The 25,467-nt window shown below is 44.4% G+C and overlaps 1 protein-coding gene across 2 annotated transcripts in view; it reads right to left on the reverse strand.

Annotated features, from left to right (window-relative positions):
- The window catches only part of LPIN1 (lipin 1), a 289,491-nt gene that overhangs the window by 25,988 nt on the left and 238,036 nt on the right, over positions 1-25,467 (reverse strand). For both annotated transcript variants that reach the window (XM_082252224.1, XM_082252225.1), the window contains exons 12-14: positions 22,742-22,834; positions 17,257-17,336; positions 13,558-13,699 (exon numbers count right to left, since the gene is read on the reverse strand). In XM_082252224.1, coding sequence (XP_082108350.1) covers positions 13,558-13,699; positions 17,257-17,336; positions 22,742-22,834 — 315 coding nt within the window. The remainder of the gene's footprint in view (positions 1-13,557; positions 13,700-17,256; positions 17,337-22,741; positions 22,835-25,467) is intronic.

Consider the following 25,467-nt stretch of genomic DNA (forward strand, 5'->3'; position numbering starts at 1 on the left):
AAGGTTATCAGAACTAGTGACCCCATTGAAAGATTTCCCTTCTATTGCTTTTCTGGGGACAGCCCAAAATGTGGGATTTTCTTTTACTTTCACTTTTAATGATAATGGTAAACAGAAAAAATAGGGGTGAGGGTTAATCTCAGGGACACAGATGTTCTAATCCATCTCCACTCTATCCAAAACGAAAAAAAACTGAATTTTTGTAAAATCTTACCTGTAAAATTCCTTTCTCTGAGTCCTCCGACAGTCGCCGCCTCTTCATATTCGTCACATATGGGGTATTAGACTTTGCTCCGAAGGAGTAGCTAGGCAACAGAATATGTTAACATTAAAGCTTTTAACATATCCCACCCTCAAGGGGTGGTCCCCTCAGTCAATACCCTCCTACTTCCTGCAACCATATCTCAGTTTTAGTGGAATAGCAGTAGAGTATACAACCAAACCTCAAAAGAGGGGCGGGGGCGGCGACTGTCGGAGGACTCAGAGAAAGGAATTTTACAGGTAAGATTTTACAAAAATTCAGTTTTCTCTTACGTCCTCCGACAGTCGCCGCCTCTTCATATTCGTCACATATGGGGACGTCCCAAAGCAGTGCAAACATGAGGGGTGGGAAACGCATCCGCGCCGAAAGGCAACGCAGTCTCCGCATCAAGGAAAGGAACCTTACCAAAGGAAGGAAACCAGCTGGGCAACAGCAAAAAACAAGTGCTCAACAGGAGCAACAACCCAGGAAAAGACAAAAAACCAGGGGATATAAAAAACTTATCCCAACAGCCAGGAGTCCCCAACAAGGGACCCTAGGGAACAGCCGCACTAAGAACCTTGCGGCCAAAGGAAGCATCCGCCGATGCCTGAACATCTACTTTGTAGAATTTTGTGAAAGTGTGCACGGTCGACCAGGTCGCCGCCTTACACACCTGGGCTACAGAAGCCCCATGACGACAGGCCCAAGACGTACTCAGAGATCTAGTAGAGTGCGCCTTCACAGGCACAGGGGGAACCTTCCCCTGCAAAGCATAGGCCTGTTCAATGGTCTGCCTGATCCATTTGGCGATGGTAGAGGCCGAAGCCGCCATGCCCTTCCGAGGACCCTCTGGAAGAACAAACAAGGAGTCCGTCTTCCGAAAAGACTCAGTCGATTTAAGGTAAACCCTTATCGCCCGAACAACATCCAGAGAGTGCAATCTCACCTCCTTTGGATGTTTAGGCTTCGCGCACAACGAAGGCAAGACAATATCCTCATTAAGATGGAATTCCGAAACTCGTTTCGGAAGAAACGAAGGATTAGGTCGCAAGACCACCTTATCCAAATGAATAACCAGGTACGGAGACTTGCAGGACAAAGCCGCCAGCTCCGACACTCTGCGAGCCGAAGTGATCGCCACCAAAAAGGCGACCTTTTTGGACAACATAGACAACGAGATCTCCCTGATCTGTTCAAAAGGAGCACGTTGTAACACAGATAGAACGAGATTCAAGTCCCAAGGGGGCAGAGGATCCCGCCTAGGGGGAACCAGATGCCGCACACCCTGAACAAAGGTGCCAACCAATGGGTTGGAAGCCACGGGACGTTGAAACAGAACGGCCAGAGCAGACACCTGACCCTTTATCGTAGCCAGCGCCAAACGCTGATCAACACCCGTTTGAAGGAAAGACAGCACACGGGACACCGAGTACGTGCGGGGTGAAAACCCCCTGGACTCACACCAGGCAAAATAGGCCTTCCAAGTACGGTAATAAACCTTCCCTGAGGAAGACTTCCTCGCGTTGATTAAAGTATGAACGACCTCTGGAGAGAGACCCCTCTCCTTCAGGACCTCGGTCTCAACAGCCAGGCCGTCAAAGCCAGCGACTGTAAAGCAGGATGGTATATCGGTCCTTGAGACAGTAGATCGTCTCGAAGAGGCAGACGCCACGGGGCGTCGACCGCCAGATTCACGAGGTCTGCGTACCAGGACCGGCGAGGCCAGTCCGGTGCCACAAGAATCACCGTGTTGCGTTCCGAGTGTAACCTGCGAAGGAACCTGGACAGCAACTGAATCGGTGGAAACGCGTACATCAGCCCGTACTGATGCCACGGGGCCACTAACGCGTCCGACGCGTCTGCCCGAGGGTCGCGCGTCCTTGCCACGAACCTCTTCACCTTGTTGTTGAGGCGAGACGCGAACAGGTCCACATCTGGAAGACCCCACTTCGCGCACAACATCTGGAAGACAGCCGGGTGGAGAGACCATTCCCCCTGATCCAGGGTCTGGCGACGCAGATAGTCCGCCTGCCAGTTCTCCACTCCCGGAATGTGAACTGCCGTTATCGCCGGGACATGAGTCTCGGCCCAAGACAGAATGTCGGCCACTTCTCGAGCCGCTCGGGCACTCCTGGTGCCCCTTTGGTGGTTGATGTAGGCCACCGCCGTGGCATTGTCCGTCTGCACCCGAACCGGGCAACCCTGCAGCCGGTCCGTCCAGCGATGAAGACAGAGACTTATCGCACGCAATTCCAGAATGTTGATCGGAAGGGAAGACTCCCCCTCCGACCAAGTCCCCTGGGCGGACAGAACGCCCAGAACTCCACCCCAGCCCGACAGGCTGGCATCCGTGGTGATTACCGTCCACGAGATCGGACGAAACGACTTGCCCCCGGACACCAACGGGGACTGGAGCCACCACAGAAGGTTTCCTCTGGTGCGATGACTCAATGAGATTTGAAGATCCAGAGATTAAGGTCGCCCGTCCCACCTGGACAGGATCTCCGCTTGGAGACCCCGCGTGTGAAACTGGGCGAAAGTAATCGCCTCGAAGGCCGAGACCATCAATCCCAGACATCTCATACACGTCCGCAGAGATGAGTGCGGAACGTCCCTGAGGGACCTGACTTCCTCCCGGAGAGTCCTGAGTTTGTCTTCCGGCAGGAAGACCTTCGCCTGCACCGAGTCCAGAATCATTCCCAGATAGGGGAGACGAACCGACGGACTCAGTGTCGACTTTGGAAAATTTATCGTCCAACCAAACTCCTGCAGAGTTTGCATCGTGACAGACAGGTCCTTCTCCAGACCCTGGCTGGTCGCAGACCGAACCAGAATGTCGTCCAGATACCCCAGGACAGAAACGCCCTGGGCCCTCAATAATGCCAGAACCGGTGCAAGCACCTTGGTGAAGACCCGCGGAGCCGAGGCGAGACCAAAGGGCAACGCCACGAACTGGTAGTGATCCTCCGCAATGGCAAATCGAAGGTATCTCTGATGACCCTCGAATATGGGGATGTGAAGGTACGCATCCTTCAAATCGATGGAGGCCATGAATTCCCCCGGAACCAGGGCAGCCACCACCGACCGCAGGGATTCCATGCGGAACTTGCGAACCCGCACAGAGCGGTTCAGAGCCTTCAAGTCCAGAATCGGACGAACCTTGCCCTCCTTTCTGGGCACGGTGAACAGATTGGAATAAAACCCCCGAAACCTGTCCCGATGAGGCACCGGAACCACCACTCCCTGAGCCCTCAGGTCCCGCACCGCCAGGTGCAGGTCCTGCAAGCGCTCTGGAGACAGTTGAAGATTTGAGGGAAAAAATCTGCTCTCCGGCCGAGAGAGAAACTCGATCTTGTAACCAGATCGAACGATTTCCTGAACCCATCTGTCCCGCACACGGGCCAACCAGGGCTGAAGGAAACCGAGCAAGCGTCCCCCCACCCCAAAACTGGGTGAGGGCGCCCCTTCAGGCCGAACTGTTATGGGCTGCAGATCCGGATTGGCCGGACTTCTGTTTACCAGACCAGGGCTTCTTCTGAGAGCCTTGACCTTTGAACGGTTTGCCCTTGTAGTGCGGCCGAAAGGCACGAAAGGACCCCTGAGGGGGCCGAAAATTAGCATGCTTCTTCCCAGAAGCCCCCTTAGCCTTGGGGAAATGGGGCAAGAGAGTGCTCTTACCCCCGGTGATCCCCTTAATCAACACATCCAGGGACTCCCCAAAAAGGCGAGACCCATCATAAGGTAGATTGGCTAAGGTCTTACGTGAAGATTGGTCCACCGACCAACATTTTAACCAAACCAGGCGGCGAGACAACACCGCCACGCTGTGCACACATGCAGCCAACGGAACCAGGTCCAGGTCCGCATCACACAGATACATGACACCCTGGTGGATTTGATCCACCATATCCAGGGTCGCCGGCGAGGCCGAGTCGGCCACTAGGACGCGCCTAAGCATCTGCGTCCAACTTGCGATCGCCTGGGCCGCCATGAGAGAAGCAAACAGAGCCTTAAGCATAGAACCCGTAACAGAATAAGTATGACGGGCAAGAGACTCCAGTCTCCTATCCGTGGCATCACGGAAAACAGGGGAATCCTCTGCAGGAATCGCAGTGGCTTTGTTCAAAACCGCAATTGCGTGATCCACTGGTGGAGGCACACACCACCTTTCATCAGTGGAAGGCGAAAAAGGATAACGCAGCTTGAATCTACTTGGAACCGCAAAAGGTTTGCGCAGATTGCGCCACTGATCCTTAACAGCGCGCTGAAAATCATCATTGCAGGGAAAAACCTGCGGCGTCCTGCGTTTCCTCTGCGTCCCATAAGCCGCCAAGGCAGCGGGGGGACACACTTCGTCCTGCAAACGCAGCGTTTGCTTAATGGAAGCAATCAACTCATCCATGATTGCAAGCTCTTCAGGCGAGCCAGGGGGAGAATTATCAACCCCCTCAACTTCAGCCTCCACCTCAGACCCCACTAGATCAAGAGAGGAGCGGGACCCCGATAAGGAGGCCCCCGCCATAACAGCCCCATCACCTTCACCCTCAGAATCAGAGGAAAGAGCAACTCTGGGCCTTTTAGTAGATTGAGCAGCCACCAGCATCTGCACCTGAGCAGCAAGGCCAGCCACAATAGTGGCTAAATCCCCCCCTGGGGGGGAAACAGCGGTCCCCTGGCTTTCCACCAATACTGTAGGAAATTTGCCCTCCTGAGAATCCATTGCCCCTGTAATGCCAGACAACCAAGGGTTAACTGCCCCTTTTAAGCAAGCGCGGCAAGCGCAGCCCACCGCACCACACTCAAGCACAATGAGACCCCCACAGGGAATATGCAAACTGAACACAGGCAATGGATAGCAAGAACAGAAGGATAAAACCTGAGGAGACCCTCGCCGCTGCTGCTGCCTCGATCGGTGTTCCTGGAAAGAGGAAGTGATGCTGCCAGGGCGCTCTATGTAAGCCTATGGAGGCTACAAGAAAATGGCCGCCATGCATGTAAAACATGCGGCCGGAGCGAGTGTAGGCAAAATGGCGTCGTTTGGCGCCGAAACCGCCGCTCCACAGTGCATTAAAACACACATTACATTCCATTATCAGAATACATGTCAGATCGCCGCAGCGATCGCTGTATATGCCCAAACATGCCAAAAAAACATGCCCCACAGCACACAGCTTCTCACACTGACCAGTCTGACACACACAGTGTCATACAGCTCCCCCCCCCCCCCCTTGCAGCCCACAGCATGCAGCCGAGAGATAGGGAGACAAGCAGTGTGAATAGAGGCAGGTTACACAGTCCCAGACTGACACCCCCCCAGACAGACAGGTCCCCACATAAATACACTTACCTCACATGGCGTGGGGGACCCGCACAGGCGAACAAGCCGCTGCACATGAGGCAGGGAGAGTCGCATTCAAGACGCACACAAGGGGGGTTAAGAAACCGCACAGCGTCCAGTGAGGTAGCCACCTCACCAATCATCCCTGCACCGAACAGGGATGGGTCGTTCACTGTGCCAGGAGCGTTACCTGGCTGAACGCTCGATGGCAGACTGGGAAGCCACTGACCCACGACCTGCGACCAGGGGGATCAGCCCGAGACCCAGTCCGCATGATCCTCTTCATCCGAAGAACTAACTAACGCTGACAAAATAACAGCTAAGTAAAAGGTAGAGAGAAAAACTCAAACAAAATTTTAAAAAGAAGAAAGAGTCTGGGACAGAAAGTCCCAGCACAGAGAGAGCCAGCCACTCCTGACAAGCTAGACATTAAAACTGAGATATGGTTGCAGGAAGTAGGAGGGTATTGACTGAGGGGACCACCCCTTGAGGGTGGGATATGTTAAAAGCTTTAATGTAACATATTCTGTTGCCTAGCTACTCCTTCGGAGCAAAGTCTAATACCCCATATGTGACGAATATGAAGAGGCGGCGACTGTCGGAGGACGTAAGAGAAAGAATGTTTTGCCTTTAATTATCCTTTATTGCAGAGAATGCATAAAGGGGAAAAACTTTAGACTTTAAAACCACTTTAAAGTGCTACTAAAGTCTCTTTTTTTTTTTTTTTGTTTGAAAACAACAAAGATGCTATACTTACCTGCTCTGTGCAGTGGTTTTACGCAGAGCAGCCCGGATTCTCCTCTTCTCCGGTCCCTCGCAGGCGCACCTTGCCCCTCCCTCCTGCTGAAAGCACCCGGAGCAAGCAGCTTTCTATGGGGTACCTGAGCTGAGCTGCTGCTTTATGTCCATTCAGACACGGAGCTGCGGCTCGGCCCCACCCCCTCTCTCTCCTCATTGCCTCACTGTCTTTGACAGCAGCGGGTGCCATTGGCGCCCGCTGCTGTGTCTCGGCCAATCAGGAGGGAGAGTCCCAGACAACCAAGGCTCTCATGGGCTGGATTAAGATGGGGCTTATGTAAGTATTAGGGGGGCTGCTGCGCACAGAAGGTTTTTTTTTTATCTTAATGCCTTTAGAACCACTTCAAACAATCCATTTAATAATCCTTTAGAACCACTTCAAACAATCCATTTAATAATCCATAAAGGGAAAGGTCCTGTTACTACTCTATGAAATATAAAAGAGCTGGGGATAAGGGAATTCTCAGCTTCCTTATGACATAGGAACAATGAACCTAAGCCAGACTTCCTAAGGCTGTGCAGTCCTAGTGCTAGGGACTGTACCAAAAGAGTCAAAGAAAATTTGAATCGACTATCTGTATAGGAAGATGCAGTATTTTTTGCACCAAGATTTCTAATGAGTATGTATGACATTCCTTATGAATTTCACAGAGAAAGTTTGGAGGTGTGCAGTATCTTATTAGAAACTTGTTCCTACTACAGGCACCAAGACATACTGGTACATCAATGACTGGTTTTGAGTGCGGTGCCCTGCCTGCCTCCTTCCCTGTGTATTGATACAGCAGGATTTTGTCAACAGGCCTGCTGATCAGCTAGGTTCAATCACAGCCCAGAGCCCTATGTTAATAAACAACACAGGGCTCTAAAGAAAGGGCACGATTGCATTTTTTCTTTTCCCTGCAAAGCAGGAAAAGCACATTGGTCTGTAGTAAAAAAACAGCAGTTATTACACACCTTAACATTTGTTAGGCATGCAATTAACCCCTTGATTGCCCCTGGATGTTAACCCCCCTCCCAGCCACTGTCATTCGCACAGTGATAGTGTATAGTTATTAGCACTGATCACTGTATTCGTGTCACTGGTGATGTCAGTGAGAGTGATTTCCCTCCAGTGTCAGATTGCCTGCTGCGCTATTACAGTCCCACTAAATGGTGACTGATTGCCACCATTACCAGTATAAAAAAATAAATAAAAATCCCAGTATATATACACCATAGCTTGCAGACACTAGAACTCTCACACAAACCAATTATTTACACTTATTGGGATTTTTTTTTTACCAAAGAAATGGAGCAGAATACATTTTGGCCAAGATTTATGAAGAAATCTGATTTTTTAAAAATTTTTATTGGATAGGTTTCACAGCAGAAAGTAAAAAAAAAAATGTTTTTTTTCTTTCAAAATTTTCGGTTATTTATATACATTTTTTATTGATATAATAAAAAAAAAAAAAACGTGGTGATCAAATACTACAAAAAGAAAGCTTGATTTGTGTGAAAAAAAATGATACAAGTTCAGTTTGGGTACAGTGTCATGCGATTGCCAATTAAAATAACGTGGTGCTTGAGTAGTCAAAGCAAGCTAGTTTCCTTATACCACCAAACCAGCCATTTTGAAAGCCAATCCAATACCTATATTCTCAGTTACAAAAGTGTGGAACAAATAAAAAAGTAGTTGCTCATAGCAATCCAATCACACCAGCAGGGGCTGCCCCTAGGGAGTTCCTTTCTTTCTTTGCTGTACCTAGTGTTCTACTCTTGCAGACAGCGGCCCTGCCTGCAGGTGGTGTAATTAAAGCCATCTGTTGTGAAGATTTAGCTGTATCCTTCAATGAACAGAAGAGCAAAAGTACATGCTCATAGCAACCAATCACATCAGGTTTGCTTAAATTAAACATTTAACCTGAGTGATCCCTCTGGGCAGCTGACTTAAACTTTCTCCTGCTTTTTCAGCCACACTTCTGTTTTGGGTCATAAGAGCACATTTACTTTCTGTGACCCAGAGTTAGCCAATAGTGGGCTACTACCTACTATCAGCTGCCAGGGCATATCCGAGCTAGGCTCTGGAAGGATCCTGACAATATTGTTGGGATCCACCCAGCTGTCTGATTGACAGTTGCCTCTGCCTTTCAGCACACACCTGAAAGCCGAAGTCGGCCTCTCCTGCCCCCTCTTCAGTGAGCACTGGAGGAGCAGAGCAGAGAGCCCTAAATGACAGTCATTGTTTTCCACTCTGAGCAGTGTGAGAGTGATCAGCGATCATGTTCTCAGTCTTAGAGGCAGCGTGGGACAGCTGCATCTCAACAATGATGCTGCACTATAGAGGTAATTCTAAAGGTTTGTTTTTTGTACTTATCCCATAATTCACCTGTAAATGGCAATCTGACCTTACTGCCAACTAAGCAAGCAACATCAATGAAGAGTTAATGGACAGCATTATTCATCATGAAAATCGCATAGAAGACCAAAAAAGGCATCATGGAGTATTTATTTGGTGTTTTGCAAATGCACAGAGGATGGTGTTTGCCTCTTCATAAATGTTTAATAATTCAGTCCTGCCATCTACTCCCTCTGTAAGCCATTAGTTTCTTTTCTTCATTTTTCACTTCAAACATTTCTTCTAAATCTCTCCTGCACAGAGATACATTTCATCTGATTTGGGCTCATTACTGGCCCGGGAGCCTTCTTCCAGACACACCAATTACACAATGGCAATACGGCTAATGGATGTCACTAATGCTCTCCCATCCAACATCAGACCAATTATATTTAGAATCTGCACACTCCTGTCAAAGTGTGATTCCGGTCTTGCTTCGCACACACTGTGTCAGGAATAATCACTTCTTTTGTTTTGTCTTTGTATTTATATTGTTGCTTCGTGTACTAATGGTTAGCATTGGTAGAACACACAATCCAGTAAGATTTGCTAAGGAAAGGGGAGTGCAGAGTTCACAATCAATTAAAGCAGGATGTAATTATGGACAAGGAGCAAAACCCATGTCTCACAGCACCCTTTAAAACAATAGTGGGACCTACTGCACTGTTGATAATGCTTAGCAAAGCTTTCCTGCAACACTGGATTTGGGCAGCAGGTGGCACTGTATGCAAACTCTGGAAATGCAACTGTGGGTCCCAGTAATACATGATAATTGTGGGTAGGACCTACAAGAGTAGCAAACAGACCCTGGAAAATTTAATTTTACCAATAAATGATCATCAAGAGGAAAATGGATTTCTTTTAATATACAACTTGATTTAACTGTGAAATACAGTAATGTAAACAAACATCTCCCCCCCCCCCCCCCCATGAGCTACCACAGGCATGAGACTGCAGTGTGGTCAGTTTTGTGGTTGCGCTGAGAACTCAGCCTGCTTTCCTATAATAATCAGACTTGCCCTGACAGACAACCCTTCCCCTGCAAAGCCATTCACCGGGAACACCAGTGTGCAGCTGTTAGCCCTCGCCTAGCTCTCTGAGCTCCTTATGTAGCTGAGAATAGAGGGAATGTGATCACTTATAAAAAAAAGTGTAACAAAATGTATTTATAATTTATATATATATATATATATATATATATATATATATATATATATATATATATATATATATATATATATATATATATATATATATATATATATATATATATTTATTATTATTTATTTATTTATTTCTTTCAGGTACTTATATAGCGCTGTCAATTTACGCAGGGCTTTACATATACATTGTACATTCACATCAGTCCCTGCCCTCAGGAGCTTACAATCTACGGTCCCTAACTCACATTCATACACAGTAGGGACAATTTTTTTTTTTTTATACAGGATCCAATTAACCTACCAGCATGTCTTTATATATATAGTGGGTACGGAAAGTATTCAGACCCCCTTAAATTTTTCACTCTGTTATATTGCAGCCATTTGCTAAAATCATTTAAGTTCATTCTTCTTCCTCATGAATGTACACATAGCACCCCATACTGACAGAAAAACACAGAATTGTTGACATTGTTGCAGATTTATTAAAAAAGAAAAACTGAAATATCACATGGTCCTAAGTATTCAGACCCTTTGCTGTGACACTCATATATTTAACTCAGGTGCTTTCCCTTTCTTCTGATCATCCTTGAGATGGTTCTACACCTTCATTTGAGTCCAGCTGTGTTTGATTATACTGATTGGACTTGATTAGGAAAGCCACACACCTGTCTATATAAGACCTTCCAGATCACAATGCATGTCAGAGCAAATGAGAATCATGAGGTCAAAAGGAACTGCCTGAAGAGCTCAGAGACAGAATTGTGGCAAGGCACAGATCTGGCCAAGGTTACAAAAAGATTTCTGCTGCACTTAAGGTTCCTAAGAGCACAGTGGCCTCCATAATCCTCAAATGGAAGACGTTTGGGAAGACCAGAACCCTTCCTAGAGCTGGCCGTCCGGCCAAACTGAGCTATCGGAGGAGAAGAGCCTTGGTGAGAGAGGTAAAGAAGAACCCAAAGATCACTGTGGCTGAGCTCCAGAGATGCAGTCAGGAGATGGGAGAAAGTTGTAGAAAGTCAACCATCACTGCAGCCCTCCACCAGTCGGGGCTTTATGGCAGAGTGGCCCTACGGAAGCCTCTCCTCAGTGTAAGACACATGAAAGCCCGCATGGAGTTTGCTAAAAAACACCTGAAGGACTCCAAGATGGTGAGAAATAAGATTCTCTGGTCTGATGAGACCAAAATAGAACTTTTTGGCCTTAATTCTAAGCGGTATGTGTGGAGAAAACCAGGCACTGCTCATCACCTGCCCAATACAGTCCCAACAGTGAAGCATGGTGGTGGCAGCATCATGCTGTGGGGGTGTTTTTCAGCTGCAGGGACAGGACGACTGGTTGCAATCGAGGGAAAGATGAATGCGGCCAAGTACAGGGATATCCTGGACAAAAACCTTCTCCAGAGTGCTCTGGACCTCAGACTGGGCCGAAGGTTTACCTTCCAACAAGACAATGACCCTAAGCACACAGCTAAAATAACGAAGGAGTGGCTTCACAACAACTCCGTGACTGTTCTTGAATGGCCCAGCCAGAGCCCTGACTTAAACCCAATTGAGCATCTCTGGAGAGACCTAAAAATGTCTGTCCACCAACGTTTACCATCCAACCTGACAGAACTGGAGAGGATCTGCAAGGAGGAATGGCAGAGGATCCCCAAATCCAGGTGTGAAAGACTTGTTGCATCTTTCCCAAAAAGACTCCTGGCTGTATTAGATCAAAAGGGGGCTTCTACTAAATACTGAGCAAAGGGTCTGAATACTTAGGACCATGTGATATTTCAGTTTTTCTTTTTTAATAAATCTGCAACAATGTCAACAATTCTGTGTTTTTCTGTCAGTATGGGGTGCTATGTGTACATTCATGAGGAAGAAGAATGAACTTAAATGATTTTAGCAAATGGCTGCAATATAACAAAGAGTGAAAAATTTAAGGGGGTCTGAATACTTTCCATACCCACTGTATATATATATATATATATATATATATATATATATATATATATATATATATATATATATATATATACACACACACACACACACACACACACACACACACACATATATATACACACACACACATACATACATACACACACACACACACACAAATGTTTTTTGTCTTTCTTTTTCATTTTAAAAGGAATGGGTTGTTTTACAAGGGGAGGATTTATATATACTTCAAAGTACCAAGAGTGATCCAAGGGGTCTCCACAGGCATACAGGGATTGGTCTGAAGACTAATAAATGTACCTGCGGGCACTCCCAGGAGACAGCATTTCAGTGATGTTGTTACCTTAGAAATGATTTAGGCCAGATCAGTTTGTTCATAAGGGTAAAATGCAAGAAATCAAAAAGTGCTCAATAATGGTCCTCCATTGCTGAGTAGTGATGAGTCACTTAAACTAAAGGCAAAGCTTTTTTTTTTTTACATTTTGCATTAAATTTGGGGAGGGTTATAACCTCTCTCAAATTTATTTTTGTCATCTGTGTCCCATAGGGGAGATTTCCCTTCACTTCCTGTCCCATAGGCAAAAAAGGAAGTGAGAGGAAATCCAAAGTGCAGAAATTCCTGGTTGTCACCAGAACCAATGTCCCTAACAGAAGATTTCCCCTCTTTTCCTGTTCTGGGGACAACCCAAAATTTGGGATTTACTTTCACTTTTGGTGATAACAGTTATCAGCACATATGGAGAGGGTGAATCTATCAAAAAAAAAAAAAATAAATAAAAACGGCTTTGCATTTAGTTACACTTTAATTTGTTTTTATTGACTTGAATAAATGTATGCAGACTTTTTACGTATTTAGGGCCAGTGCACACTACATGTGGTCTAGTGAGTTTTTTTTCTGGAACAAAAACGCATGGAAAGTAGGTTTTATGGTTTTCAAAGGCATAGTTCACACCAGTGCGGTCAGGTGCAGTGCGTTCCAGTTCCAGAAAAAAAAAAAGTCAAACATGCTGCATTTTTTCTGCACTGAACTGTACTGTAACGCTGTAAAACGCATCAAAAATGCCGTAAAAATGCACAGGAACACACATGTCCTTACTTAAAGGTGAATAAAAAAAAAAGAGGGGGGGGATGCACCAGGACGCATCAAAAGCGCACCGGAATACATCAAAAATGCGCATGCAAAAAAGCATCCGGACTGAGTTTCTCTGGTGTGAACTGGCCCTAAGTACTATGGCCATAGTAAATGACTTGCTCCACTTGTGTATATGAAAGGAGAAATAACGAACGTATTCTGATCTCTTTGCAATGAATATAGCTCGCCATAGATGTATCGAAATTTGGACAGTTCAGCAGGGACCGGAAGAATTTTGACCCATCTATGGCTGTTCCCACTCGAGAGATGTTGAACTAATGATTGACTCCTTCTGAACAAGACTGTTTGTTGGAAACTTTTATACAATAGCACATCGGGGGGATCATTCCTGCATCCATCTCGCTTGTGTATTGGGGAATCCATTTGTTTTTTATTTCTATCAGCCTGTTGGCTGATCGAAAATTAACATTCCTTGTATGGCCGGCCTTAGATTACACTCTGACCTGAGATGTCCGGGCTACATCAGAAAGCTCATAGCATTGCTATTTACATGCAAATGTTCCCCTGTGCAGAGATGTATGAATGTTGAACTCACAAGCTGGTCAGAGGTCAATCGCAGCGTCTTCTTATACGTAATACTGGACGATGAATGGTGACTCTGGCTGGACTGCAGGGAGCCCATGTTCTGCTTGGCTGCCCTGTGATCGTCGTCGCTGGACGAAGACTCATCCTTTATTCTGGAACAAACACAGAAAGATTACGTGATGAACCGGAAAAATGCATTTGGCTGCCGGCTCAATAGATACATTTGCTATGAATGGCTGAGTGCATTAATTGATTGTCTTTTGAAACGGCAGTCTCCAGGGAGGAGAAGGAAAACCTGCATGTTAAACTATCAATGAGATATTTGTGCTCAATGCTTCATTCATACCTTCCATTGAGAATATCATTTCCAATAATACCCAGCACTTTGCTAATAGAGACACGGCAGGATGAGGTTTGGAATCATAGGAGGGGAGTAAAAATAGCGATGTCTCAGCTCTCATCATGTTACATACATTAACATTAGGGTTTCAAAGTGAGCTTTATGCAGTGGTCAGTATAGATTGCAGAGGGTCCCAGCGGAGTGAAATGGTCTTCGGTAATTATGTGCATGCCTTCCTGCCAACATATTACCTGGTCAGGGTCTAGGTCAAAGCATGGACTTCCCTTCCTGTAAGTTCTTTATGAAAGTGACCTCATTTAAAAATCACACTCGGGTAAAAAAAAAAATGTATATATATTAAGCCATGGAAGGCATTTATTCAGGTATAGATCTAATGTAACAATCCTTTCCACTACCTATTGCCTGCAGTCTGGTAATCTGGAGACCCACTGATTAAAAAAAGCAGGAGAGGTATTTCCAAACACACCTACTGTGGGTATCAAGTTTGGGTGGAAGACATCGCTAGACTGGTGCCGCTGGAGGCTGTCTAATGGCAAAATACTGTGTGGAGGAAATTGCTTCCAATGGGTTATATCCCAATTGTAGGTGGGGTCTAGGGCTTCTACCTTTCTGAGAACAACAATGGGGGCATTACCGCCAGGCTGTCTCTGTTCCACAATGCTGGCATACTGCAGAGCCGCCGATCAAATATATTTAACCCTCACAGAGATTAACAATTCTCCAAGAAATACAGACCTGAGAAAGGGGGGAGCAATTCCCCTGAAACGCATTGGCTCTACTTGTATACCTTTATCTTCAATAAATTATAAAAATCATCAAGTTAGACTTTTTATTTATTTTTTCCCCGACATCGGGTGCTCCTCTCCAATCACCCAAACAAACTCACAAAAAAAAAAAAAAGTGTACACTGATATTTTAGACCTATTCTTCGAATTACATTTTCGTAAAATAACAGGCTGTGTGGAAAGTATAGGCACTAAAAAATACCTGTGCAGAGACCTTTTGTTCTCTGTGCCACAGTGTATACTCTTCGCTAACATATGTGCTTACTTCAAGTGTACCCTAGACAAGGATATATGGAAATCAACAATTTACATATTCCTAACACTTAGCAAACAAACCCAAACTAACCTCTATAGCTGTACACACTGTGAAGCAATTCATTCTCAAATCTTAAACCAGAAGCACTAAAATTTGTTCAAGTCATTTTGCCAGCACAGCTTTCTCATCTCCCTCCCAGAAGTGACTCAGCAACCTTCTAATCTCTAATGTACATGCAGAGTAGGTGCTCTTGAAGGAGCAAGAAGTGTGCCAAGCAGCAGACATAAAAGACCTGAATGACTTCAGCCATTTGAGGATGAAAATGGCCAAGCATAACGTTCCATCTTTGTATTAAACAGTTCCAATTATCGATCGGTCTGAAAGCTGGATAATCTCCATGCCTGTCCCTCTCCATGTCACAGTTTGTACCCATTAGCATTGACCTGGAGGAGATCATGGCCTTGATCCTCCCATTCTTCAATCCCACGGGGGCTCCACCTCCATACAATAATTTACATGTCTTGCATCTGGTAGTCATGTTTTTGTACCCACATATAATCCCTGTTATGTACCATCCTTTGTTTGGATACTGTTACACTCACCCATGTTGTATCTGTTGTATGTTCATAAAACAATAACATTATTTTGAACAAGCAAATGGCCAAGCATGCAGATACCCAAGGCTCCAACCAGTTATCAAAGAGTGCAAACAGCAGAGAACGATCAATTTGGCAGGATCGTACTACATTTTTTTCAGATAGTTATTTGGATCCATGCATCCACTTATCCCCAGAATATAGGAAGGCACTGCCAGAACTGTGCCCATACACTGCTTTCTCCTGTTTCTATATGAGATTGGAGGGCTGGGAAGTTTATAAGTCACTGCTGAGAAGGGGGAGCATTAAGAGCTAAGCTGCTGAAAGAAGGACTTGAAGAGCTTCTGGACTCATTATGACAGGCAATCAGACCCATCTTTTGCCCTGTGCTTGTGTCTGCTACATGTGGATCTGACTCAAGAGTTGTGTGCAGGCAGCCTATAGGAGCGGATGCACATGCAGCAGCTGCACAGACACAATTGCATGTCAAAATTTGACATGCAGGCAGGAGCAGGTGAACGGATCCGAACGCACAGTGTGTGTCCAGATCAGTGCACCTGCTCCTACCTGCAAGTCAAATTGTGTGTCCATGTTGCCACCACGTGTGCATCCACTTCTATAGATGCCTGCACGCAACTCTGATGTGGATTCACAAGCAGCAGACAAACAGGTCAGATCTAAATGTGGTAATAAGTAAGCAACCTCTTGTGTCGTGAAACGCGTCTACCCTTTTTTTGTCCCATGTCTCACAGTTTGATTTTTGATGTATTTAATGAAGAATAAATCACTCCCTTTTTTATTAGAATTTTCGGAGTGCAGTCACTTTCTTCTACACTTGATTAGTTTACCGGATGACGGATCCGACCTGCACCTGAAATTATCTCACCTGGAGCGGTCACACCTGTGTTTGGATTTCAGACAGGTCAGATCTAAAGACAGGTCTGATCGCCTGTCTGAATGAGCCCTTGGGAATTCTGCTGTGAATTGTGTAGATGAATTGCTTAACAGTGCCTGCAGATAGAGAGGTCGGTGATGGCTATTTATAAAAGCTCATTTACTTAATGTTAATAATATATAAATACTTTAACCCCTTCTGACCGCTTAATGTAGATGTGTGACGGCAAAGTGGGCTCCCTCACCTGGATCACGTACCTAGTACATGATCTGAGCACCCAGGTAGGGGGGCTTGCGAGCGTGCCTGCCAACCCGGCTGTGCTGTGATACATGACTGCGCAATTGTTAGTTAAAGTAGCACAATGGCAAATAGCAAAAAATGGCCTGGTCATGAAGGGGGTCAAATCTTTCGGAGGGCAAGTGGTTAAAGTCCACAGGTTCACTTATGGGCTCACTTTAAACACACAGCAAACTGCCCTACTGTGCGCCACTTCTTAACAGGCACTGTACTGACATGCGCAGAATAGTTTTATTTATTATGTCTGTTTGTGCTAGGAACACAATGGAGTCGATTTACTAAAGAGTTCCCTTTGTTAGGGAATGGACCCTGAAGATTTTTGAATGCGGTGAAGTTCTGACAACTTTCATCATCCGATCATGATCAACAGCAAATGCTTTTTTTTTTTTCCCTTCTCTTGCAGATAAGGTGTTCTTTGCAAAGTGAAATTTCACTATATTCACTAAGTCCTGGAAAAAAATCATCAACAAAGTAAACGGCCTTTAAGTAAATCGGCCCCAACAGGTGTTTATTACTGACCTTTTTTCCATGCTGGTGCCAGCAGCCTGTTCGTCAGTGTAATGTCCTTTTCCGCCCAAGCCTTGCTCTGCTTTAGACTCCTAATAAAATGAATGGTTAGGTCAATTATTATATATGGTTGAGGAAGTGTGCGCATTTATGTGGTTAGAGACACTGAAGACATTATCTGTATTCCAGATGTCAAATTCTTTACGGGTCAAAGCAGATCTTTAAAACAGGTATTGCACAATGTATTAACAAAGGAAATGAAAAGGAAGGCGGTGGAAGATGTGGATTCATTTTGTACAAAATAGGATTGGGAAATTACAAATGCAGATTTTTATGTTCCCTGGTAGAGAAGGCCAACTATTTGAAGCTTTATAATTCAGCAATGGAGTCCTGTGGTCACTACAGAACAAGACTATCTGCCTGAAGCTTGCATGTCCCTATGTTTGTGTGGTTTTCACACCACAAACTAAAAACATACTAGGAGCTTATGATGCTTATGATCAAGCAGACTGGTTTGCTTGTTTGTTTTTTTTTGGAAAGAGCGGGGTGAAAAAAAAAACCTTCGATAGGTTTTTATTGTTGGCGCTATTGCTGCTGGTATGATGTCACCTCACTTTCTTTCTGGCAAAACCCTGATACATTGGATTTTACCAAAACAGAAAACATTTGGATACCAACAATAAAAACCTGACAGCCGTTCTAATGCCTCGTACACACGCAACGATTATCGGCCGACCGATCGGCCGTCTTTTGTCCAGTGTTGTTGTGTTGGTGGAAATGTGCTCTAGACTGCACACAAATTTTCTCAGCCAACAAAAACCAACTTCAGAAGTGATGTCATGTGCTGGTTTACTTTCCGTGTGTTTTTTCTTCTCTGAGCATGCCCAGTCTTGCTCATCAGATTTTTGTCTGCCAAAATCTGTACTGACTAACGGAAAATCGGCCGTTCTGTTGACGGCCAACAAAAATTTTATAGCATGCATACCAGATTTTTCTCGGCCGAAAAGTCGGAGTCGGTTGTCGAAAGCATCATACTAACAAGCCGAAAATCGGCCGATCGGACGTTGGCCGAAAATTCACGGCCAACTATCGGTGCGTGTGTACGAGGCATAACTCTGTCACTCTTCGAACGACAAATATTTTAAATATTTTTATTGCGGTATGTATCTCTGCTAGAGATCTCTCCCCTTACTTCCTGTCCTGGTGAGATAGGCAAAAGACAGTATGATGAAGAGGTTTAAGGCCTTCTCACCTACCAAAACATGGTAAGTCTAGACTTTTACTTAAAAACTCCCCCCCCCCCCCCCCCCCCGTTTTTCGTTTTTCTTTTTGTAGTATAAATTATACACAACGCTCCTTTTCTATAGAAAAGTCATATTTTTCCATCAAAATAAATATATATATATCTCAAGGTGCATAAAAAGGGTTTCAATAAAGTGCTTTACACAAAATATTATTATTATTAGTGTAAAGCACTTTATTGAAACCCTTCCTTTTAATGCACCTTGAGATATATATATTTATTGTATTTTTTATCATAGCTTAAAAAGCACATTGTCACTTTATTGTTTATTAAGCACCTTTAGGATTGTTTTGGCAAAATAATTAAGCAGGTGCTGTAGCCAGGGCCAGATTTAGACCCTGGGTGGGCCTGGACCACTTCAGGTTCTAGGGGGTCCTCATACACAGAGTTGGCTTACATTCTCAGTGTCAGTCACACATTTTTTAAATGCATGACACAACATAATTCTGAAGTCATGCGTGCACACACACAAAGGCAGTCATAGCGCTTGATGTTTAGCTTGCTTGAACTGCGAAAATTCATTTTTAAAAATTATGCAATATACAAGGGCCAGGTAAAACCTTTTACAAATGAAGGCTAGCAAAATATTACTTCATACATTTAATAGAAGACAGACATTATTTATTAGAATATATTATATTAATTTTTTATTTTATATAATGTTTTCATATTTTTCTAGATTATTTTTGTATGGGGGGGGGGGGGTCTTCTGTCAGGGGGCCCAGGGCAGTTGTCCCTTTTGCTCCCTTATAAATCCGGCACAGGCTGTAGCACATACTGGCTGGATGTTAGGTCTGGAGCATGTTACATGTTACACCCTAATGTGGGTGTAAGGCAGACCCGGTCAGACCCTTTGTTTTTCAGGAGGACCTGACCGGATGGTCCATTCACTCCTATGGACTGCCAGTTGTAAATGGATTTAAGTCCATTTACACCAACACATCTTTGATCCAATCAGGTCTGCTAACTGAAGAGGATCCGTATCCTCTGTCTAGGTGAACTGGATTAGATCGGAGAGCAGTTGGGTGTAAACAGGCAGCAGAATCCAGTCCGCCCATAAAGTTTTGTCCATGTCCACTCTGCAGAAACTGAGAGGACATGGACCTGTCATCCACCCGCTCTGCTCTGATCAGCAGGGAATAAGCAGACAGATTCCCTGCTGATCAAAATGGGATCTGCCCGTGTGTGTAGGCCTAATGTGTAACATGCTCCATAAGATGAACTTTTCCTTTAAAAAACATAAACCTTACAAGTATTTCAACGCTTCCCTACTCTATCAAAAAAACGTAAAAAAAAAAAAAAAAAAAAAAAAAAGAAACTGGAGCTGTAAAGTGGCACCGGCATCAATCAAGTGTTGAAGAACTTCTAATTGATCGATCTGTGCCTACAGCAGCCCACTTTACCAAGTCTGGACTCAAGATCCAGCAATTTCATACATAAGGCTTTTCATATTTGACAAGTTGAGCCCTTCATGATTGGAGATGTTGTCAGGTTTTGAGGAACTTACTATTTGACAACTGTCCTTTGATTTTTAGCTTTTTCTTTCATAACAGTGGGCACAAAAACAAAAAGATTCTCAGTTCCAGCTTGCATAATTGATGCAGCCTTTAAAGGTGATTAGACAGGAAAGAATTGTATACTAGATACAAAACAAAGTTATTCACCAGCTATTAAAGTGACCAGCAATTTAACAGAAGGACTACTGGTCATTACTATAGGACCCCATCTGTCTAATAACACTAAAAATACGTCCTAAATGCACATTTGGAAGACCCCCCCCCCAAAAAAAAGAACACATCCTTCCATTACATCGGGCAATCTTGAAGTGGAAAAGTAATCTTTATAATGAAAAAAGCACCTGTCCTGCAAATACGGACCCTCTTCTGAAAATGCCCGTTGCCTGGCTGTTATGCTAAACCACCAACTTCTTGACCTGGTACAAGCATACAGATCAGGACATAAATGAGAGACTGCTGCAGGGAAGCTGCACACATCAACTCCTTCTAATTGCTCTGACTCCAAAGCTTTGCAAAGCTGAGATATTGAACAGAACAGGAAAGCGGAGTCCAAAAGAGGAAATGCACGGCATGGGTGGGTTATTCAAAGATCCACATGCAGCAGTGAGAATTTTCTTGATTTATTCTGCACTACAGCACTTACCCACTGTTCTCATGGTCTTTAATTAAAGTAGTTGTAAACCTAAGACATGAAATATGAACAAGGCAGATCTCTCTCTAGTGTGTACGTGTCTCAATTAAAAGCACTGTCATTTCGGTCTGCTGCTTTACTCCTCTGCTATCTGCATGCATCACTTCTGATACGTTTTCCTGACACCAGGAGAAAACTGGTGACAGTAGGGACTTCCAGCTGATTGACAGCCTCAGCTTGGTTCCTGTGTGCTATGTGAAGGGGTGTGTCCCTTTCCTCCAATCAGCTCTAAGAGCTCTGCAAAGATTTCAGCTCTCCGCCCCCTTTTTTCTGAACTCTCAGACAAGCTTTATAAATTCTACACTTTGAACAGATGTAGAAAAAAAAGAAGACTGCAGATAAATAGTTTCAACCTATATAGGATGACTTGTTTCATTTCTCTTTATCACCTGAGGCCAGTCCCTTCACTGGATATACAGGTAAGGTAAGGGTTTACAACCACTTTAACGGTATTCTTACTGCTGTAAATGCATTTTTGACTAAACCTCTCGCTTCCTTCATTACTTTTGTAGACTCTCACATTCCTGTTTGATGCAGATCTAGAAAGTCAGAAGAAAAACAGAAATCCTTTTCTGTATACTTGTTTTGAGACAGTGACTCAAGGTAATAAACTATAAAAATGTGACAGCCAGGCTACTTGCATTTTTAAAAGGAGAGGTCAGCAATGGCAGGCTAGAGTATTTCCTCATCCCATGCTTCCTTTAAAGTCAAACTCTGGTAAATATGAAAATTCTCCTTTGCTGCGCCCGCAACTGCAAGGGTTGACTGCTCTTTTATTCTAAAGTTAAAGCACTTTTACTTAGCTGATCCTCCACTCCCCTGGCAGGTGGTGTTCCCCGTGAGCCTGCAGTGGATTGTCCTCAGCATCGTCATGCCCTTTGCAGGGCTATGTTCATGACATCAGGTCCTTAGACTGCAGATACATAGGGGAGAAGATGCTGCGGGGACCGGTCTAGCAATACGGTAGATCAGGTGAGTAAAAATGGATTTTTGTAAAATCTTACCGTAAAATCCTTTTCTCTTAAGCTCATTGACAGACGCAGTCCTCTTGATTAATATCAAATCGGGTTATACTGCCCTCTACAGGAGTAGGACACTAGGCAGAAGGAAAACGTTCTGGCCACACCTTAGGGGCAGTCCCAGAGGGTATATCCTCTCTCTCCCTGCTACAGGATGTCAGTTATGTCACAAAGCAGTGTCAGAGAATTTAACCCATCCCTCATTGACAGACGCAGTCCTCTTGATTAATATCAAATCGGGCATCGGCGGATGCCTCTTTTGGCCGCAAGGTTCTGCAGGCCGCAATTTGAGGAGACCATTGGTCTACCTCGAGGGTTTTCCTGTTGGGAGTCTCATTCTTTGGTTTGATGAGCCTTTAAGACTTCTAGTCGGCACCGGTTGGGCCTTCTGGATTTAAATTTTGATTTCCGTTATCCCACCCCTCATTTGTGGCACTACTTTGGGACGTCCCAATTTGATATTAATCAAGAGGACTGCGTCTGTCAATGAGCGGCAGAGAAAAATGGATTTTTGTAAAATCTTACCGTAAAATCCTTTTCTCTTAAGCTCATTGACAGACGCAGTACCCGCCCCTCTACTTTTGAGTTGGGTTGGGTTAAATTCTCTGACACTGCTTTGTGACATAACTAACATCCTGTAGCAGAGAGAGAGAGGATATACCCTCTGGGACTGCCCCTAAGGTGTGGCCAGAACGTTTTCCTTCTGCCTAGTGTCCTACTCCTGTAGAGGGCAGTATAACCCGATTTGATATTAATCAAGAGGACTGCGTCTGTCAATGAGCGACAGAGAAATCTTTTTTACGCTCCCTAGGCCTAAAGGAGCAGTTAATCCTTGAAGTGTGGATGCAGTCCCACTGCAACGGAGAACTTCCAAGTTTCTTAAGCCTAAACCGCTTAATCAGTTACATCACATAATCTATTTAAGCCACAAGATATAAAAAGGCATTGTCCAACTTCTCAGACTTACTACTTTAATGCTGCTGTTCCGTCCACGCCAGGAGAACCACCACCTGCCTCCCTTTTTTGGCATCTTGTCTCTCATCAAAGTGTCCACAGTAACCTGTGATAAATGCACGGTGATCACAGTAAAAGAAAAAAAAAAAGAAAAAAGCAAAACAGAAAAACATCTAAATGAATGAAATAATAGGCCAACCAAAAAGAAACATGTAGAAAGCAATGAACCAATAACAAGCAAGCACAGGTATGAGAAACATACATACTGTCTGCTGGCCACAGAGACTAGAAAAACAAAATCTAATGGAATCTACCAGAGCACAGACGTAACCAAAGCAAGAGTACTTGAAAAAAATAAAAAATAAAAAAAACAAGAAAAAGAAAAAAAAAAACACAAATTTGTTAGTATTTGGAGTTACGTACAGACAGGAACGCTAGATGGAGATGAAATGTTTGCCGAGGACAACTTCAACCAAAAGAAATATTCAATTGCAGGTGAAACAGCATTGTGATTGATCTCCTAGTAGACTCTAAAGGCTGAACTCCAGGCAAGTACCGGTAGTTAGAAAGTTAACCCCCATATGGAAACTAATTTACCTGTCTAAGGATTTGTGATCCTCTTCAGCCAGTCTTATGGGCCAGGCACATATCCAGGTTATATTACTTCCTGCATACTACAGTGTAGTTAAAGTGTTAATAAATCCAGGACCCTGCATTCACTATATCTGATCTCCCACAGTACACAGAACATGGAAATGCAATTATTTTATTTATTTTACAGCAGTCTTGTGACTTTTATCAGTGTCTGGCTAGGCACTGGTTAAAGCTTGTAGGAGGGGTTTTCATCCTCCTCTGATTGTCCTATGAGGCTGCAGGACCCCTGACCCTATGTCTGGACAGTGCTGATTTACTCTGTGCCAATCACATGCACCCTCCCCAAAAAAAAAAAATCTAAATACACACCAAACTGAGCATGTCCAGAGTGCATCCAAGGCTCTGTACCATCAGGAGATGGATTGGGGACCAGAGAAGACAGGATCAAACAGCCTTTTACACAATGTGGAGGATTAACCCCTTATGTTCTACAGTGAGTATAACAAATTTTGTTTTTTGTTTTTTTTTGTTTTTTAAATAACAAACATGTTATACTTACCTCCTCTGTGCAGTGGTTTTGCACAGAGTGGCCCAGATCCTCCTCTTCTCAGGTCCCTTTACTATGCTCCTGGCCCCTCCCTCTTGTTGAGTGCCCCCACAGCAAGCAGGCAGCTTGCTCTGGGGGCACCCGACCTGAGTCACAGCTCCCTGTGTCCATTCAGACACGGAGCAATGACACAGCCCCCACCCCCTCTCTCTCTCTCGATTGGCTGACTGACAGCAGTGGGAGTCAATGGCGCCATGCTGCAGTCTCAGCCAATGAGGGGAGCCCCGGGCAGCTGAGAAACTCCTGCAACATGGCTGGATAAAGATGGGCTCAGGCAAGTATCAGGGGGCTTACTACACACCGTTTTTTTTTTTTATCCTAATGCATAGAATGCATTAAGATAAAAATATAAACCTTCTGCGTTTACAATCCCTTTAATTGAATAAGCTGAAGTCAGAAGCCGATTGGCTGCCATGCAGAGCTGCACCTCATTCACACTTCAGTTTTAGTAAATCAACCCCACTGAATTCTCCAAGGAAAAAAACGGTAATTAAATTTAATAAATAAACAACAGATTTAACTGCTGTTTTTAGGTTTGCCTGGAGTTCTGCTTTAAAGGTCTAGAGAAAGGAGAGGACTTCATCTATTTGGTGCACAGATTTCCTGCTGCAAAGCCATGCCGCTTAGTTGAAACTTGTTTCTTTACATATTCCAACAAAGAATCACAGGAAGGCAGGTAATACAACTCATTGCAGGATTCTCTGCACAAATATATGTAGATGATAATAAGTGTGGAGTTGTCCTTAGGACTAGTAAACCCAAAATAGTTTCCTTTTTTTTTAGGGTTCCAGGTATTATTTACAATATACATGTAAAAGTTGTAGGTAAGACCCTATACACATATGCCAAGTATGACTAGTGTACCCACTGCATTAGATGTTGGTTGGGAGGGGGGGGGGGACCACTGAGCTGAATCTTCCCAAAGTTTTGTGGCCTTGTATGCTCTGTGGGGGGGGGGGGGGGGGGACATTTTAATGTGAAGGCTGTTGGGCACTGCAAAAGGAATCCCTCCAAGACTAAAGATCGTTAGGCTTTTAAAATGTTTACATACCTATCAATAAAAGTAAACCATACTCTCCATTCACCAGTCTTTTTAAATGCATTTAAAGAGGAAAGGCATCGCTAGATGTGCAATTAGGAAGGTACACTTGTTAACATTCCTCAGCATCCTTCTATATTTTCTGTTTCAATTATTTTTATTGAGGTTTAATAACAGATATGTTATACAACAAACAAAGAGGCAGAACAACTCACAATGGATCCTACAAGCATTACAATGCAGAAAGTGTACATAGTTTAGCATTGGAAAGGTACCAAGGGTTGTGAGAATACTGAATAGCTACAACTAGGCCAAAGTATCACCCACATACCACTAAACAATGAGCAACGGGAATGGGTATTTCTCAGACACATCTTGTATGGGGTTAAGCCCCAAAAAAGAGGTAGTGAACTCAGAGGGTGGCATCCTTCTATATTTTCACTATGTGAGGTGGTGTTCCCCGGGAACTGTGTTTGATTGGTAACAACTGTATTTTGGC

This window comes from Pelophylax lessonae (genome assembly GCF_965119305.1).
Source record: "Pelophylax lessonae genome assembly, chromosome: 3".
In the NCBI taxonomy this organism is placed as follows: domain Eukaryota; kingdom Metazoa; phylum Chordata; class Amphibia; order Anura; family Ranidae; genus Pelophylax; species Pelophylax lessonae.